Source organism: Dromiciops gliroides, chromosome 5, assembly GCF_019393635.1.
Source record: "Dromiciops gliroides isolate mDroGli1 chromosome 5, mDroGli1.pri, whole genome shotgun sequence".
Taxonomy (NCBI): domain Eukaryota; kingdom Metazoa; phylum Chordata; class Mammalia; order Microbiotheria; family Microbiotheriidae; genus Dromiciops; species Dromiciops gliroides.
Window position 1 is genome coordinate 288,981,998 of NC_057865.1, and position 15,725 is coordinate 288,997,722.

General features: G+C 50.4%; 2 protein-coding genes across 4 annotated transcripts in view; one reads left to right on the forward strand and one right to left on the reverse strand.

The window, feature by feature from the left end:
* CDC42EP1 (CDC42 effector protein 1) lies at positions 1 to 7,642 on the forward strand. Its single transcript, XM_043968026.1, has 2 exons — positions 1 to 828; positions 5,115 to 7,642. Exons 1-2 carry the CDS (start codon positions 369 to 371, stop codon positions 5,729 to 5,731), a joined length of 1,077 nt encoding a protein of 358 aa, XP_043823961.1. The 5' UTR covers positions 1 to 368; the 3' UTR covers positions 5,732 to 7,642.
* LGALS2 (galectin 2) overlaps positions 7,597 to 15,725 on the reverse strand; it is a 23,616-nt gene continuing 15,487 nt past the window's right edge. For all 3 annotated transcript variants that reach the window (XM_043968028.1, XM_043968027.1, XM_043968029.1), the window contains 3 exons: positions 14,587 to 14,669; positions 9,072 to 9,231; positions 7,597 to 7,816 (listed from right to left, as the gene is read on the reverse strand). In XM_043968028.1, the coding sequence (XP_043823963.1) occupies positions 7,673 to 7,816; positions 9,072 to 9,231; positions 14,587 to 14,663 (381 nt within the window). In that variant the 5' untranslated portion in view covers positions 14,664 to 14,669 and the 3' untranslated portion in view covers positions 7,597 to 7,672. The remainder of the gene's footprint in view (positions 7,817 to 9,071; positions 9,232 to 14,586; positions 14,670 to 15,725) is intronic.

Consider the following 15,725-nt stretch of genomic DNA (forward strand, 5'->3'; position numbering starts at 1 on the left):
CCACCCACTGGACTTGGCCAGCTTGTCCCCAGCCAACCCCCCCAGGAAGAAGGGAGCTGGCAGACTAGCCTGCTAATCCCCCCTGTCCGCTCAGCCAGCGGGGTCTAGTCCAGCCAGTCAGACCTGCTCCAGCTACATCCGGGAGAGCTCCATCCCAAGTCCTTCCAAGGCCATGGCTCCCCCACAGGCCACACCCTCCGGGGCAGCACCTGTGCCCTAAGAGCACAGGAAAGGGTGAGGAGAAGAAAAGAGGACCCTCCTCTGGGGGGCTGACTGACCAGGACAGCTCCTGGCAGGGGAGAAGGTGAGGCCTGGGTGGACCATTAGCCCTTGACCACCGTCCATCCCCTTCTAAGAAGCAAGTTGGCATGGACATGAGGAGGATTGAGCAGCCCAAGGCAGCGGGGCCAGCGCTAGGCTGGATGTCCGGTTCACATAGAAAGAGGAGACCCCTGAAAGCCGAACTGACGGCAGACATGATCAGCCCACCCCTGGGCGACTTCCGCCACACCATGCACGTGGGCCGAGGCGGGGACGTCTTTGGGGACACCTCCTTCCTCAGCAACCATGGTGGGGCGGGCCGAGGGGGCGGCCGCTCCCCCAGAAGCTTCCTGCTCCGGACCCTGCAGCAGGTCCGCCGGGGAGGCCCTCCCTCCCGAGGATCTACCTCCTCGGCCTCCTCCCCTGAACCGCCTGCCATCTCCCCCATCATCAAGAATGCCGTTTCCCTGCCCCAGCTCCACCAGGCCGGCTATGACAACATGGTGGTGGGCAAGCTGAGCTTCCGAGACAGCCCCCGGGGGTCCCCTGACGGACACCATGGCTATGGTGAGTGAATTCTGCCCAGCCCGTCCCCTGCTGACTTCCTCCATGACCCCCAGCTCTCCTCAGCCTCTCTGTGAGGCTCCAGACTAGCCTACCGGAGGGCTGAATCTGTTTCTTTGAGGGGAGGGCGAACAATGATGCTAAAGGACCCTGGGTTTGGTCCCCCAAGACCCAGGTTCAGATGCCAGCTTTGCTTTTGTCTAGCTGGGTGACCTTCCGGTCACTTCTGGACCTGTTTTTTTCCCTCTCCAAAATCAGGCTGGGGCTCATCTGTGAAAGCCAGGTTGGGCTCCATGATGACTGATGTTTTGTATCTTATTTTTAAAGTTTTCCAAGGGTTTGAGCTTCCCCCTCCCCAGGAGGTAGATATTACAGGCATTCCCATGTTATAGAGCAGTAAACCGAGGTCCAAGTTAAGGGACCAGCCCAAGGTCTTCCCACTGGTGTTGGAGGGGGAATCTGGACCTAGCTCTCCCAGCAGCCTGTGTGGGATGTCAAACACCCATTCGGGCTCAGCGCTCTGCTTCTGGGATGTCTTCAGGCAATATTCCAAAGCTTAAGGGAACAGGCTTCCGGCCTTGGGGAGAGGGGGACTGGGGAGTCAGGGGCTTGCCTGGACTGGATGCAGTCATGGAGCAATGCTGCCACCTTGTGGCAAAAAGTAATGTAAGCCCAGAGAAATTAGGCTCATCCCTCTAGAGAGCTTGAAAGCAATTTTTTTTTTGGTCCAATTCCCTCATTTTACAGGTGAGGAAACTGAGGCCTAATGGGTGAAGCATTTGTCCAAAGTCTCATAGGCACACAGGGGTGGTATTTACACACAGACCCCCTTCCTTGAGAGCCAATGGTCTTTGCAAAGTACCAGGCAGAGAGACCTTGGAATCTAGGCCCGATGGCCTGACCTAACCAAGGACACTGCTCCCTGGTTTCTCCTTCTTTAGAAAATGCACTCCCTATGGCTCTGGTGGATTCAGTTCAATTTAGCATGGGGTAAGTCATGGCTCTGGTGACCTTGAGTGACCTTCAGCCCCTTTGGCTTGCTAAGTGGTCAGACCATGCAATGATAAGTAGGGCAAGGCCTACTTTTTTTTTTTTTTGCGGTGCAATGGGGGTTAAGTGACTTGCCCAGGGTCACACAGCTAGTAAGTATCAAATCGAATTTAAACTCAGGTACTCCTGAATCCAGGGCTGGTGCTTTATCGACTAGCAAGGCCTATTTTTTTTTTTTGCGGGGCAATGGGGGTTAAGTGACTTGCCCAGGGTCACACAGCTAGTAAGTGTCAAGTGTCTGAGACCAGATTTGAACTCAGGTACTCCTGAATCCAGGGCCGGTGCTTTATCCACTGCGCCACCTAGCCGCCCCTTTTTTTTTTAAGGCCTACTTTTTAAAGTAAATTTTGTATCTCTAGTTCCTCTCACATAGTAGGTGCTTACTGAAGACTTGTTGAGTAAATATTTTTTTTTATTTTTTTGGTGAGACAATTGGGGTTAAATGACTTGCCCAGGGTCACACAGTTAGTAAATGTTAAGTGTCTGAGGTCGGATTTGAACTCAGGTCCTCCTGACTCCAAGGCCAGTGCTCTATCCACTGTGCCACCTAGCTGCCCTGTTGAGTAAATATTTAATGCTTAGATCATCAATCTGTAAGCAGATAGGACAACACACTGGCTGGCAGCAGGTGGTTCAGTGGAAAGAGCACTGGGTCAGGAGTCCTCAATTAAGTACTGAATGAAATCCATTTGAAGATGAGTCTTCCTGACTTTATCTACTGCACCACTTAGCTGCTTCAAATCCAGCCTTAGGTGTTTACTAGCTGTGTGACCTGGAGCAAGTCACTTCACCTTGTTTGCCTTGGTTTTCTCATCTGTCAAATGAGCTGGAGAAGGAAATGGCAAACCCCTCCAGTATCTCTGCCAGGAAAACCCTAAATGGGGTCATGAAGAGTTGGACATGATTGAAACAAACAGAAAACAAAAAAAGTGGGACTAATAACAGCACCTCCCTCTCCGGGTTGTTGTGAAGGTCAAAGGAGAACACACATGAACATACATGTACTATAGTGAGAGAGAGAGAGGCATCATGATATATAGGGGGTGGGGCATCAGCCTCTTGAGTCAGGAAGTTCTGGGTTCAAGTTCTGATTCTGACTGGATGAACTTGGTCAAGTCAATTCCCTTTGTGCCCAGGACCCATATCCCAGACTTTTAAGTTGCAGAGAAGAGTCATATGAGTCTTCATTAGCAGAGAGGAAATTCTTCCTGAGCCATTTAATGAAACCATGGTGTGGTCTAAACAGGAGGTGGGTGGGAAGGAATGGACTAGGAGTCACGGGGACCTGGGTTCAAGTCTTACCTCTCTACTTAATAGCTATGTGATCTCTGGGAAATATGTCACCTCAGAGCCTTGGTTCCTTTGTTTACAAAATGTGGCTTTGCATGGACATTGCATCTGCCTCACTGGGGGTGTCAGATGAGATTAGGTGCATCATCTCTGGACTCCATTCCTCTTCTGCGGCTGAGCCCCATACCTACAACTCTCCCTCCTCATCTTCCCCTCCTGGCTCCCTTTTCTTCCTCCCATGGCTCAGTTAAAGGCCCACATTTCCTGAGACCCCCGAACACCAGAGTTAGACTATGAGCCCCTTGAGGGCAGGAATTGTCTCTGCCTGCAGTGCCTGGCCCACCTGTTCTTCAGTCATTCTGAGTCATGCCCAACTCTTCGTGACCCCACTGGAGCAGTTTGCCATTTCCTTCTCCAACTCATTTCACAGAAGAGGAAACTGAGGCAAACAGGGTGAAGTGACTTGCCCAGGGTCACACAGCAAGTTAAGTGTCTGAGGCTGGATTTGAATTCAGGTCTTCCTGACACCAGGTCCAGACTGTTGTGCACTGTGGCACCACCCAGATGCCCACCTGGCACATAGTAGGCCCTTAATGTCAGTTGATTAGCTTCTATAGAACTCTGAATTCATTGGTATGAATGATAATAATAGACCTGAATCTCTAAGCTTTTAAGGTTCACAAAGGGCTTTCCCCACAACTACCTTGTGGGATAGGCAGTGTGCCCATTTTAACAGATGGGCAGAGTGAGGCTCAGAAAGGCTGGGAAGTAGAAGTTTGGGCCACATGGCAAGTCCTTCATAAATGCTTCTTCATCCATTCAAACCTGGGCCTCCTTGACTCTCAGCCCAGCCCTGCTCTCACTCTCACTGGGTATCACAAAGAGCACAAGGCCTGGGTACCTCTTCCTGCAGGGGCACCTTCCCTGGCCCATTTGACATCCGTCTGGGTTCTTTGGACAGGGCCTTTGCCCATACACTGAAGCCGGCCTTCAGGGGAGGCTGAAAAGTGAGGCGGCCTATGACTGATGTTAGGCTCATCCACAGGCTCAGTGGAAGTTGGTATCAGAGGATCTAGGTTCAGGTCTTGTGAAGCTTGCTACCCTGTGTGACCTTGGGGAAGTCATGTATTAAAATGAGGGATTGGGCTGGAGGTTCTCTTTTGGACCTCAAATTCTAGGCGCCCAGATTATTCTGACATTAATCTCTGTCCAAACCACTTGTAGCTTAGAGAGAGTCCTAGTCGCCCCGTGTCATCCAACATGACTCTGCCCCAAGATTTCAGTGTTACCTGAAATTGTGGGAATGTTGAATCTTAAAATTCCTCTTGGGTTAACTAACATTCCAGAATTGAGCAACCGAGTCATAATCTCACTCCTCCTCCCTCTGGGAGTTAAACAAAGGCAACCTTTGCCTTCCACTGATAACAGAATCCTTTGTCAAAGGAGAAAAGTGGTGCAGATTATTCATCACTTCTGGAGAGTTGGGTCAATAACCAAATCCTTTCGGGACCAGAAAGACAAGATTTCCAGTTAAATTTGGTTATCACCCGTAATCCTCTCAAGAAAAGGCCCTCTTTGTTCCTTTGTCCTCACCTTGCTGAGTGACCTTGGATAAGTCATTTTTACTCTCTGGACCTCAGTTTCTAAATCTGTAAAATGAAGGGTTGGACTGGATGAGCTCTAAGACTCGGCTTCACTGAAGCCAGGTTGGTTCTAGGTTCCCTCAGCTCTGAATCCATGATCCATATGGATCATGACCAGAATGGAGCTTCTCTTCCTAGAGCCCAGGCATTCTGCTGCCTGCTCCCAAGGTGCCTGGATTGTAGCTGAGGGAAGAGACAGACACATGGAGGAGGGCCCGGCCCTGGGTAGATGGGTGTGGTGGGTGACGGTGAGGGGCCAGGCTTGGGCCTGGAGTTCACTCAGCCTGGCTCCTTTCTCCCTTCCAGGCCTGGATTCTGGATTCTGCACCATTCCCCGCCTTTTAGGCCCCGAGAGGCCCCTGGACAAGGATAGCTCCTTCCCTTCAGAGTCTGACCTGCCTGGCTCCAACTCCCTGCCCCGCTCAGACTCCGAACCCGAGCTGCATCGCTCCGACTCCATGCTCTCCTTCCGCCTGGACCTGGGTCCCTCCCTCCTCAGTGAGCTCCTCAATGCCATGAGCCTGTCTGAGGGGTCCGGGAAAGAGCCCAGCCCAGCCCCGGAGCCCCAGCTCCCGGCCCCAGAGCCCCGACCTCAGGGACACTGTCCCAACGGGGTGTCAGTGTCAAAGAGCCCCACTGGGGAGAAGCCGAGGGCGGCCGTCAGCCTGACCCCAGCCAGGGGACACTGGGTGGGCAGCTGGGGCCCTAGGCCCCACTATAGCGAGGCAACTGCCCGGCAAGAGCTGGCTGGAGTGTTACCTCAGAGCCGGGCCTCGTGGGAGAGCCAGGATGAGGGACTGGGCGTCTCCCCTTGCTGGGCGAGGGGCAGCTCCGAGAGGGAGCCAGTGAGGGTCCCAGTCCCCAGCACAGTTCAGGCAATGGCATTCCAATTTGCCGATGAGGATGATGAGGTGAATATGTGAGGGTAGCCCTGCTAGGCCCAGGGGCCTGGCACTGGGGCCTCTATTGAAGTTCTTCCTCCCACCCTATCTTGGAGGGCAGAAGATTTGGGGTGGAAGGGGGTGATCTGCTTCACCCAACAGGATCAGCAGCAAAGCTGGGAGCTGCAAGGAGCTGGAGAGCAGGGGAGGGACAAGAAAGGAACTGGCATTGCCTCAAATCTCACCCCCTGCCCCCAGGCTCTGTCCCAACACTTCATCCTCGACAGGCCAAACCAGAGTGGGGGGAGGCAGTCCCTGGTGCTTCCAGAACCTTGGCAGGAATCTTCCTCCCTGCCCATTGCATTCCCCCCCACATACACACACACACACACACATAGCCTTCAGAGGGGGAGGGGGGAGAAGGACAGGCTTGTCCCCTGGCCCTCCCTGGTCAGATGAGGCTTCCTACACAGGAGGGTGGGTGGATGGATGCTGAAAGAGGAACAGCTGAGAGGGATTTGTTCTGGGAACAGTCAGCCCAGAGTGGCTGACAGCCTGCTCTGACCCCCCACAGCCTTGGGCACCAGATGCCCAGCTTCCCCCCATGCCACACCCACAGCCTAGCTGGGGCCACACAATGCAGCCTTTGTGACTAGGGGAGGGCAGCACAGGACATCATTGTCTTCACCACCACCACTTTGCTGCCCAGCCCCCAGAGGGTCCATTCTGGGCTGGGGGGGGGTCTTGCCTCCCATTAGGGCTCCCTGGAGTGGGGCTCCCCACCCTTTGCTGTTGACCTGGGATGATGGGCCCTCCTGATTCCTTCTCTGACACGACTACCACCTGCTCCCATCTCTTCTAGACTGTTCTAGAAGCCATCCCAAAGGTCCCCATGACCTCAGCCAGGAAGAATGCCCGGCCTTGGCCTTCTGGCCACCCGGAGATCTCTATCCGGCCTGTTTAAAAGAGATGGGGGGGTGTTTTTTGGTTTGATTTTTTTTTTTAAATACAAACTCGACCCTCCAGGTAACGCAGAGAAACTGTCTATTGTTGTCTGTCTTGCTCACCGCCAGCCACCCTGGAGCCCAGCTCTGCTCCAGAGAGAGTGGTGGGACACCCACTCTTTCCCCCAACCTGTGAGATGGATGTCATGGGCTGAGGGGAAGGGCGACCGGCCCCCTGGCCTCCCTAGCTGTGGCCATTGGGCAGGGGGACCTAGAGGTAATGAATAACAGGGCTGGAATGTCCTGGCTGATAAAGGTGCAGGTGTGTGCCTGTGTGCAGGAGATGGGAGAACGAGCCTTATCTCCCTTTCCGGGAACACGGGGCTTAGACCCTCCCCTGCCTGCCCCCAGGTGCCTGGCACGGGGCGCTGCCAGAAACAACAGCAGCTCACATTTCTGGGGAACTGCAAGGCTCACAAAGCACAATAGCCCTGGGAGGCAGGCGGGGGGGGGGCGGGGGGGGAACCAAGGCCCAGAGGTGACTCACCCAAGATCACAGACCCCCCCCCACACTCCCTTGCCAGTAGTGGGCCTCTTCTTCAGCTTTGCCCACTCTCCTCCCGGCCCCCAGCCAGTCCCAGGGGCAACTTTAGAGGTGAGAGGCCCAGTTCTAGTCCTGGCTCCAGCCTTGGTGGTTCACCTTTGTGGTCACTTGTGATCATGAGAAGGCAGTTCTAAGTGAGTTCTAAGGGTCCTACTAGCTCTGGCATCCCCTGTTCTCAGGCCCCTCCCAACCCTGACACTGGATGCACCCTCTGAGTTCATTGCCAGCTGTCATAGTGTAGGGGGTGGAAAAGAGGCAGAAGAGCAGCTCAGTCACCCTCCACCCGTGGTGAGGGTTGGAAAGGCAGATTGCCAGAACCCCAAGAAACAGCGGAGCCTGGCAGTGAGAAGGAAGCAGGGGAGAGGCCTTTATTGGGGCTTTATGGGGAGGGGGAAGGGGGAGGGGCAGCCGCTCAGGGGCAGTGCTCCCAAATCCTCAGTCCAGTTTGAAGGAGGTGAGGCTGATGCCCTTCACGCAGAGGTAAGGGAGGTGGCTGCACTTCCCACGGTTGGGGAACTGCACCTGGTGACCATCAGGAAGCTTCACCTGAAATTCATCTTCCTCAAAGGTCACTGTCAGCTGTGGAGGGGGGAGAAGGAGAGAAAGCCAGGCGGGTTATCCAAGAAGTGCAATCAAGGGAATGACCACAGGTGGATCGTGAGTCCAGAAGCAGGAAGGGGGCTAGCCCAGCCCAATCCATTCATTGACAGACACACAGAGCAACCTGCTCCCTCTCCAGGACCTATGTCCTGTCCACCGTGGGGACTGGGAGATGAGACTGTAGCTAAATAGTAGAGGAAGAGTCACCTTCCTGAGTTCCTATTTTTTATTTTATTTTCTTTTTTGGTAGGGCAATGAGAGTTAAGTGACTTGCCCAGGGTCACACAGCTAGAAGTGTCAAGTGTCTGAGGCCAGATTGGAACTCAGGTCCTCCTGAATCCAGGGCTGGTGCTCTATCCACTGTGCCACCTAGCTGCCCCATCTTCCTGAGTTCCAATCTGGCCTCAGACACTTCCTAGATGTGTGGCCCTGGGCAAGTCACTTCACCCTGTCTGCCTCAGGTTCCTGATCTGTAAAATGAACTGGAGAAGGAGAAGACAAACCCCTGCCAGGAAAACCCCAAATGGGGTCACAGAGCCAGACAAAACAAAATAACAAATAGAGGCAGCATGATTCTAACGGGATTAGTGTTGGACTTAGACCTAGGCGATGCGCCTCAGCTCTGCCCTAACTGGCTATGTGACATCAGGGAGGTCCCTTAGCCTGTCTGGGCCTCATTTCTCTCACCTGTAAAATAAGGGGAGGGGACAATGATGTCCAAGCTCCCTTCCAACTCTAAGGACTGGGGTCCTAATAGCTCTTTAGATTTTTGTTGTCTCCTCTTCATCCACAAGCACTTATTCTGTGTGGAACACCATGCTGGGGGAGTGGTCCCTACCCTCAGAGAACTTACATTCTACCCAGGAAAAATGTGCATGCAGCTAATCCAACACCCCAGCATCTTACTGAAAAGGGAATTAACTCAGAGAGGTGAAGCCATTTGCCTGAGGTCACACAGCAAGTAAATGATGGAGGCTGAGTTGGGCTCTTTCCACACTGTCACCTGACTTTGGTCTTTGACAATCCTATCAGAAATAGGGCTTGTTAGCACTTGAAGGGGTGCAGAGGGTTCCCACACGCTCTTTTAGACCCTCTTCCACAGGTACCATAGGAATTACCCTTCCTGTTTTACAAAGGAGAAAAGTGAAATACCTAAGGTCACCCAGACAGTCCCAGGGGTGGGATTGGAGCCCAAGACCCTCGACACCCTTCCACCCCCATCCCATGTTCTCACCTTTATCTCCGTCCCTGGCCTAAAGCACATGTGATCATCACGATGCTCTTGCTCCCAGTGGCCGCCATTTTGGGAGTTGCAGACAATGACATTCTCATCAAATCTGGGGTTGAAATGCAGTGCTATATTTCCAGGATCCTGGCCCAGATCGATAGTGAAACTGCCAAGGTGGAAGAACAGGGAGTGAGCGATCAGTCCTGGCCAGAAGAGTAGGATGGGAGGAGTTTGTCCTCAAGGGATCCCAAAGAGTCAAAGCTTAAAGGGGCCTTGAAGGCCGAGTGACAGCCATTCATTTACGTATTGGGAAACTGAGGCCCAGAGACTCATCCAAGGTCATAGGAGTATAGATTTAAGAGTGGAAAGAGACTAATCCAACTGCCTCATTTTACAGAGGAAGAAACTGGCCCAGACAGGTTAGGAAGCTTTCCTCAAGCCATGCCAAGGTGGGATTTGAACTCAGGCCCTCTGACTCCAAATCTCCCCGGGAAGGCTTATATCTTGAAAGGCTTGGCACTGACCAGAGGGGTTCTCTGACTTGGGAGAACTAAATGGTCTTTGGCGAAGGAGGGAAATCCTAGAGAGATTTACCTTTTACTAAAAACTGAAAATGGAAAGTCCAAGGACATTGCAAACTATATTTGTGAGTGTGTGTGCGTGTGTGTGTGTGTGATACTGGACTTGGAGTGATGAGGCATGGACACTTGCTAGCTGTGTGACCTTGAACAAATTCCTTCACCTCTCTGAGCCTCAGTTTCCATATTTGCACTTGTCCTCCCTACCTGTCAGGGTTGGCATGTGGAAAGTGCTTCCTGAACCTTAAAGGAGCTTGGGATTTCTCTGAGAAAGGAGACTCCAGGTGAAGATTTGCCCAATATCACACAGCCAGTAAATGTCATCAAAGGCAGGACTTGAACCCAGACCTCGGAGGCCAGTTCTGCCTTCAAGGGCTCTAGAAAGGAGACCTTCAGTATCATGAATTAGCTGGATGGAGTTTGTTTTCTTTCTTTGGGGAGAGAGAAAGCAATGAGCTGAGGTAGGACAGTTGACCCACACTGGTGGGCATAAGCCAAGAGCCAGAGGATACAGGGTCACGCAGGCCACTCTCACTAGCCTTCAGGAAGAGCCAGTGCTAGGAGCTGAGTGATGCTGGAGGCTCTGTCCTCAAAGAGCCCCTTCTCTATCAGGGGTAAGAGCCAAGCACACAGATGTACAAAACAGATGTCCTCTCCCTCAGGTTCGTCACCTTGGGGCCACCTTGACGCCTCATTGGTGTCATATCCAAAGGTGTGGCCAGATCTTTCTTCTTCCATTTTCACAAATCTCTCCCATAGTCGCGCCCTCAGTACTTCTCTCCCCAGCTTTGGTGCATTGTCTTCTACTTGGCCCATCTGCCTCGCATCTTGCCTCTCTAATCCATCCTCCACTTGGTCATGGTTTTCCTAAAGCCCAGGTGGGACCAGGCCATGACCCTGCTCAGCCTTCAGTGGTCATCAGCTCCCTCTAGGATCAAACAAATCTCGACGTGGCCTTGAAACACCTTTCCTGGCCCCTCCCTGCCTTTCTGGTCTTCTCACTCCCTCCAAACACCCAAAGATGGAGCTTCTTTTGCCTCCTCGCTGCTTCTCACATATTGCACTCGTCTCCCAGGCCCTCGACTAGCTGTCCCCCAGAGCTTGAACCTTTTAGCTGCCTTGGTGTTCTTTCAAGAGCCAGATAAGATCCAGTGTTGGGAATTTTGGCCATTCCTTATACCCCCAGCACTTAACATAATACTAACTGGCACACAGTAAGCACTTAATAACAGCTCTAGCCCTTTACATGTACATGTTGTTGTTCCCTCTTCCTCCCCGCACTAGAATGTAGCCTCTTTCATGCTATAAGAAAAACCTGGAAAGACCTACATGAGCTGATACAGGGTGAAATGTACTGTATACAAGAAAACCAGCAATATTGTGAGATGATCTGCCGTGAATGACTTGGTTATTTTCAGCAATGCAATGATCTGAGACAACTCTGAAGGACTTATGAAAAATGCAATCCATCTACAGAGAAAGAACTGATGGTATCTGAATATAGATTAAAGCATAATTTTTTGTTAGTTCCTTTATCTGAAGTTTTGTTTTTTCTGTTTTCCTTCACAACCTGGCTAATGTGGAAATGTTTTGCATGACTGCTCATGTATAACTTATATTGAACTGCTTGAATTCCTGGTGGGGTATGGAAGGAGGGAGGAAAAGAATTTGGAACACAAAGTTTTAAAAACTTGATGTAAAAATTTGTTTTTACATGTAATTTGGCAAAATAAAATTTCTAAATAAAAAAAAATTTAAAAAGAATGTAACTTCTTTGAAGGGAGAAGTTTTCGGTTTTGTCTTTGGGGGCCACAACCCAAGCTCACAGGCACACACCTAGAGCCTGGCTCATGGGAGGTGATATCTAGCACCTCTGTCTGTTCATATATCTATTTTATACTTGCTTGTTGGTTTGTTGATTGCTCAGTTCCAAAATTCTAACATTCTTTTTTATTATTGTTTTGTTTTTTATCATTTTTAGCTGGAAGGTGACCTCAATGGAATCATTCCAACAAACCAGACCAATGGTCATCCAATGGTCCAAAAACCTCCAAGGAGGGAGAACCCACTGCCTCCTGAATCATTCCACTTTGGGGCAGCTCAGTACTCAAGGTGAAGAAGTTTCTCCTGCCTTTGAGCCTAAATTTATTACTTTGAAATCTCTACCCATTGTGCCTGGTTCTATCCTTTGGGGCCAAACGAAACAAGTCTAATTCCTCCTTCAGATACTTGAAAAGGCAGCTAAGTGGTGCTGGGCCTGGAGCCAGCAAGAACTGAGTACAAATTTGAGCTCAAATATGTATCAAATGTGTGACCCTGGACAAATCACTTCACTTCTATCTGCCTCCGTTTCCTCAAATGTAAAATGGGGGTAATAATAGCACCAACCTCATAGGGTTGTTGTGAGGATCAAATGAGAGAATACCTATATGGTGCTTAGCATAGTACCTAACACATAGTAGGTGCTATATAAATATTATTAGGTATTATTAGCATTATTGTTTTGTTGTTGTTATCTGGAGTCAGGAAGACCTGAGTTCAAATCTAGTCTCAGATACTCATTAGCTCCATGACCCAGGCAAGTCACTTAATCTCTGCCTCAGTTTCCTCATTTGTAGAAACTGGGGGGGGAGGGTAATAACAGCCCTTACCTCCCAGGGCTTTTGTGAGGATCCAAGGAGAACATCTATAAAGAGTTTTGCAAACCTTAAAGCATTAGTGAAATGTTAGTGACTGAAGACAGCCAACCTGTCCTCCCCTCCCATCTTATCCCCACTAAACTTCTCTGGACACTCAGTAGTTGATCAATGTCCTTCTTAAACAGTGGTGCCCAGAAGTGATCTGATCTTCCTGAGGAGGTCTGATGAGGCAGCGAACGGTGGGGCCGGGCTGCCGCCTCCCCACTCCCAGAAACTGGCCCCACTGATGAAACAGCCCAAGGCTTCATGAGCTTTTGTTGTTGCTCAGTCACGTCTGACTCTACATCACCCCATGGACAAAGTCCCTGTGTTTTTCTTGGCAAAGATACTGGAGTGATTTACCATTTCCTTCTCCGATATGTCCTAATTTTACAGATGAGGAACTGAGGCAAACAGGGTTAAGTGACTTGCCCAGAGTCACATAGCCTAGCAAGTGTCTGAGGCTGGATTTGAGCTCAGATCTTCCTGGTTTCAGGCCCGGTGCTCTATCCACTGTACCCCCTACTGCTTCATTAGCTTTGGGGGCAGCTATATCACATTGCTAACTCTGAGAGAGCTTGCAGTTCACTCACACCCCTGGGTCCTTTTCAAACTATTGTCTAACCATGCCATCCCCACCTTATACTTCTGAAGTTGGTTTTTTACCTAAGCACAAGACTTTGCATTTATCTCCATTGAATTGAACCTGATTACATTCAGCCCAGTGCTCTGGTCTATAAGGATCCTTTTGAGCCTTCACTCTGTCAGCTATCTCTTCAGCTGTGTGTCATCTGCAGAACTGATGAACATGTAGTCTATATCTTTATCCAACTCGTTGATTAAAAACAAAATCAAACAAACAGCACAGAACTGTTGGGTCCTCCACTAGAGACTTCCTGTCATGTTGGCACTGATCTCTAACAATTACTTTTTTTTTTTGGCAGGGCAATGAGGGTTAAGTGACTTGCCCAAGGTCACACAGCTAGTAAGTGTCAAGTGTCTGAGGCAGGATTTGAACTCAGGTCCTCCTGAATCCAGGGCTGGTGCTTTATCTACTGCACCACCTAGCTGCTCCTCTAATAATTACTCCTTAAGGCTTGCCATCCAACCAGAGCTGAATCCATCTGACCACTGTCTAATCCATCTCTCTCCACTTTCTCCACAAGAAGAATGAGTTATTTAAATAAAAAAAACACTTGGCTAAAATTTAAGTAAACAAGATTCTCATCTCGCTGAGTTCAAATCTTGGCCTTAGACACGAGCTATGTGACCTTGTTTGCCTGGTTTCCTCATCTGTAAAATGAGCTGGAGAAGGAAATGGCAAGGTACTCTAGATATGACAGAAGTGACTTCACAACAACAAACAATATTAACAGCATTGCACCAGCTTAGCCAAAAAGAAAAAAAGTTTTAAGGCAATGAGCTTAGTTTGGCACGACCTAGTCCCAATAAACACTAACCCTAATCCTGCTGGTTCTTTGTAACCACCACTTTCCTTTCCCGATGTTTGCTAACCAGCTCCTTAATGGTCTCTTCTAGGATCTTCTCAGGCATCCAGGCTCAGCTGGGCTGGAGTTTGCAAACTCTGTTCTCTTTTTTGAAAATGAGGACAAGCTTTGTCCTCCTCTGAGCGTGTCTTTTCCCTATTGCCCATGACTTTTCCAACATCTCTGACAGTGGCTCCATCATCCCATCTTCCAGTTCTCTCAGGGTCCAAAGAGGAAATTCACCAAGACTAAAATTCACCAAGGGCACCTGGGTGCTCCCTGACTTATCTTGGGCATAAACATCCTGTTCTGTTCTCATGCCATTTTCCCCTCCTTTGCAGGGAAAACAGAAAACACTCTATTCTGAGATGTCCTCGTGCTCTGCTCCAAGGTATTCCAATAGTCAAACATACCACTATTCTGTCACTTAGAATTCTAGCATGTCTAACATTTGGGACATGCCATGATTCTATTGGCCACCCAAACTGAGGAGCCTCCTTGGCAGGGGTTGGGTGTGCCCTCAGAGAGTTCCCAGATAATTCCCAGCTCCAGAGAAGGCTCACATCCTCCGCCCCAGCCCCAGCCTCAGCCCTAGCCTCAGCCCTAGCCCCAGCCCCAGCCCTAGCCCCTAGCCCCAGCCTCAGTCTCAGTCTCAGTCTCAGTCTCAGCCCCAGCCCCAGCCCCAGCCCCAGCCCCTAGCCCCAGCCTCAGCCCCAGCCCCAGCCCCAGCCCTAGCCCCAGCCTCAGCCCCAGCCCCAGCCCCAGCCCCTAGCCTTACCGACTTGTGTCATCATTAATTTTCCCCTTGAGCTTCAGCGCCATGCCCTTCTTCAGTTCCATGTGGTAAATCTCCATTTTATCCTGCCCCCAAAAAGAAGAGGTTTGCGCTGATCTATCATCTTTACTTGCCCCCAACATGTCACTATCCCCCTCCCCCCCAATCTCAGGGGACAAAGAAGATATCAGGGGCCAATCTAGTACCAGGCTTGTTTTCCACCATCTCCTCTGCTCCTCTCATTGCCCTTGGCTCCATTTTCACCCTCAAAGGCCCTGCTGGCAGCCAGTGCTGAGAGAATGGGTCTCCCCATTCAGATATTTTCAAACTGGGTAAGCTGGGGCAGCCCTTAACCTTCTGAATCTTGGTTTTTCTCATCCTCAAAATGGATATAATAACACTCCTACTGGCTACTTAGCATCCATTAAGGGGCCTTTCCCAACTCCCCCTTAATGCCAATGCCTTCTCTCTGTTGATTATTTCTGATTTCTCCTGTCTACATCTTGTTTGTACATAGCTCTTGGCTTGTTTCCCCCATTAGACTGTAAGCTCCTTGAAGGCAGGTGCTGTCTTTTGCCTTTCAATGTGTCCAAGTTCTTGTTCATCATTCATAATTCATTTTCATTTTCTTTTTGTTTTTTTGTGAGGCAATTGGGGTTAAGTGACTTGCCCAGGGTCACACAGTTAGTAAGTATCAAGTGTCTGAGGCCAGATTTGAACTCAGGTCCTCCTGAATCCAGGGCCAGTGCCTTATCCACTGTGCCACCTAGCTGCCCGGCATCATTCATTTTCTTTCTTTCTTTCTTTCTTTCTTTCTTTCTTTCTTTCTTTCTTTCTTTCTTTCTTTCTTTCTTTCTTTCTTTCTTTCCGTCTGTCTGTCTGTCTTTCTGTCTGTCTGTCTGTCTTTCTTTTTTTGGCAGGGCAATGGGGGTTAAGTGACTTGCCCAAGGTCACACAGCATTAACTTGTGTATGAATTGGGTTTAAGGGAAGCAGAGCTGTGCAAAGCTGTAAGCCTCACTCTCTCCTCCAGGACAAAAGTCAAGATGACCGGTGATGGCCCCAGATGCAGTGGATGACCCCAGTTCTAAGCCCTCCACAGAACCTGCTTCAGCCTCCTTCAAGGCCTTGGAACAAATTCTT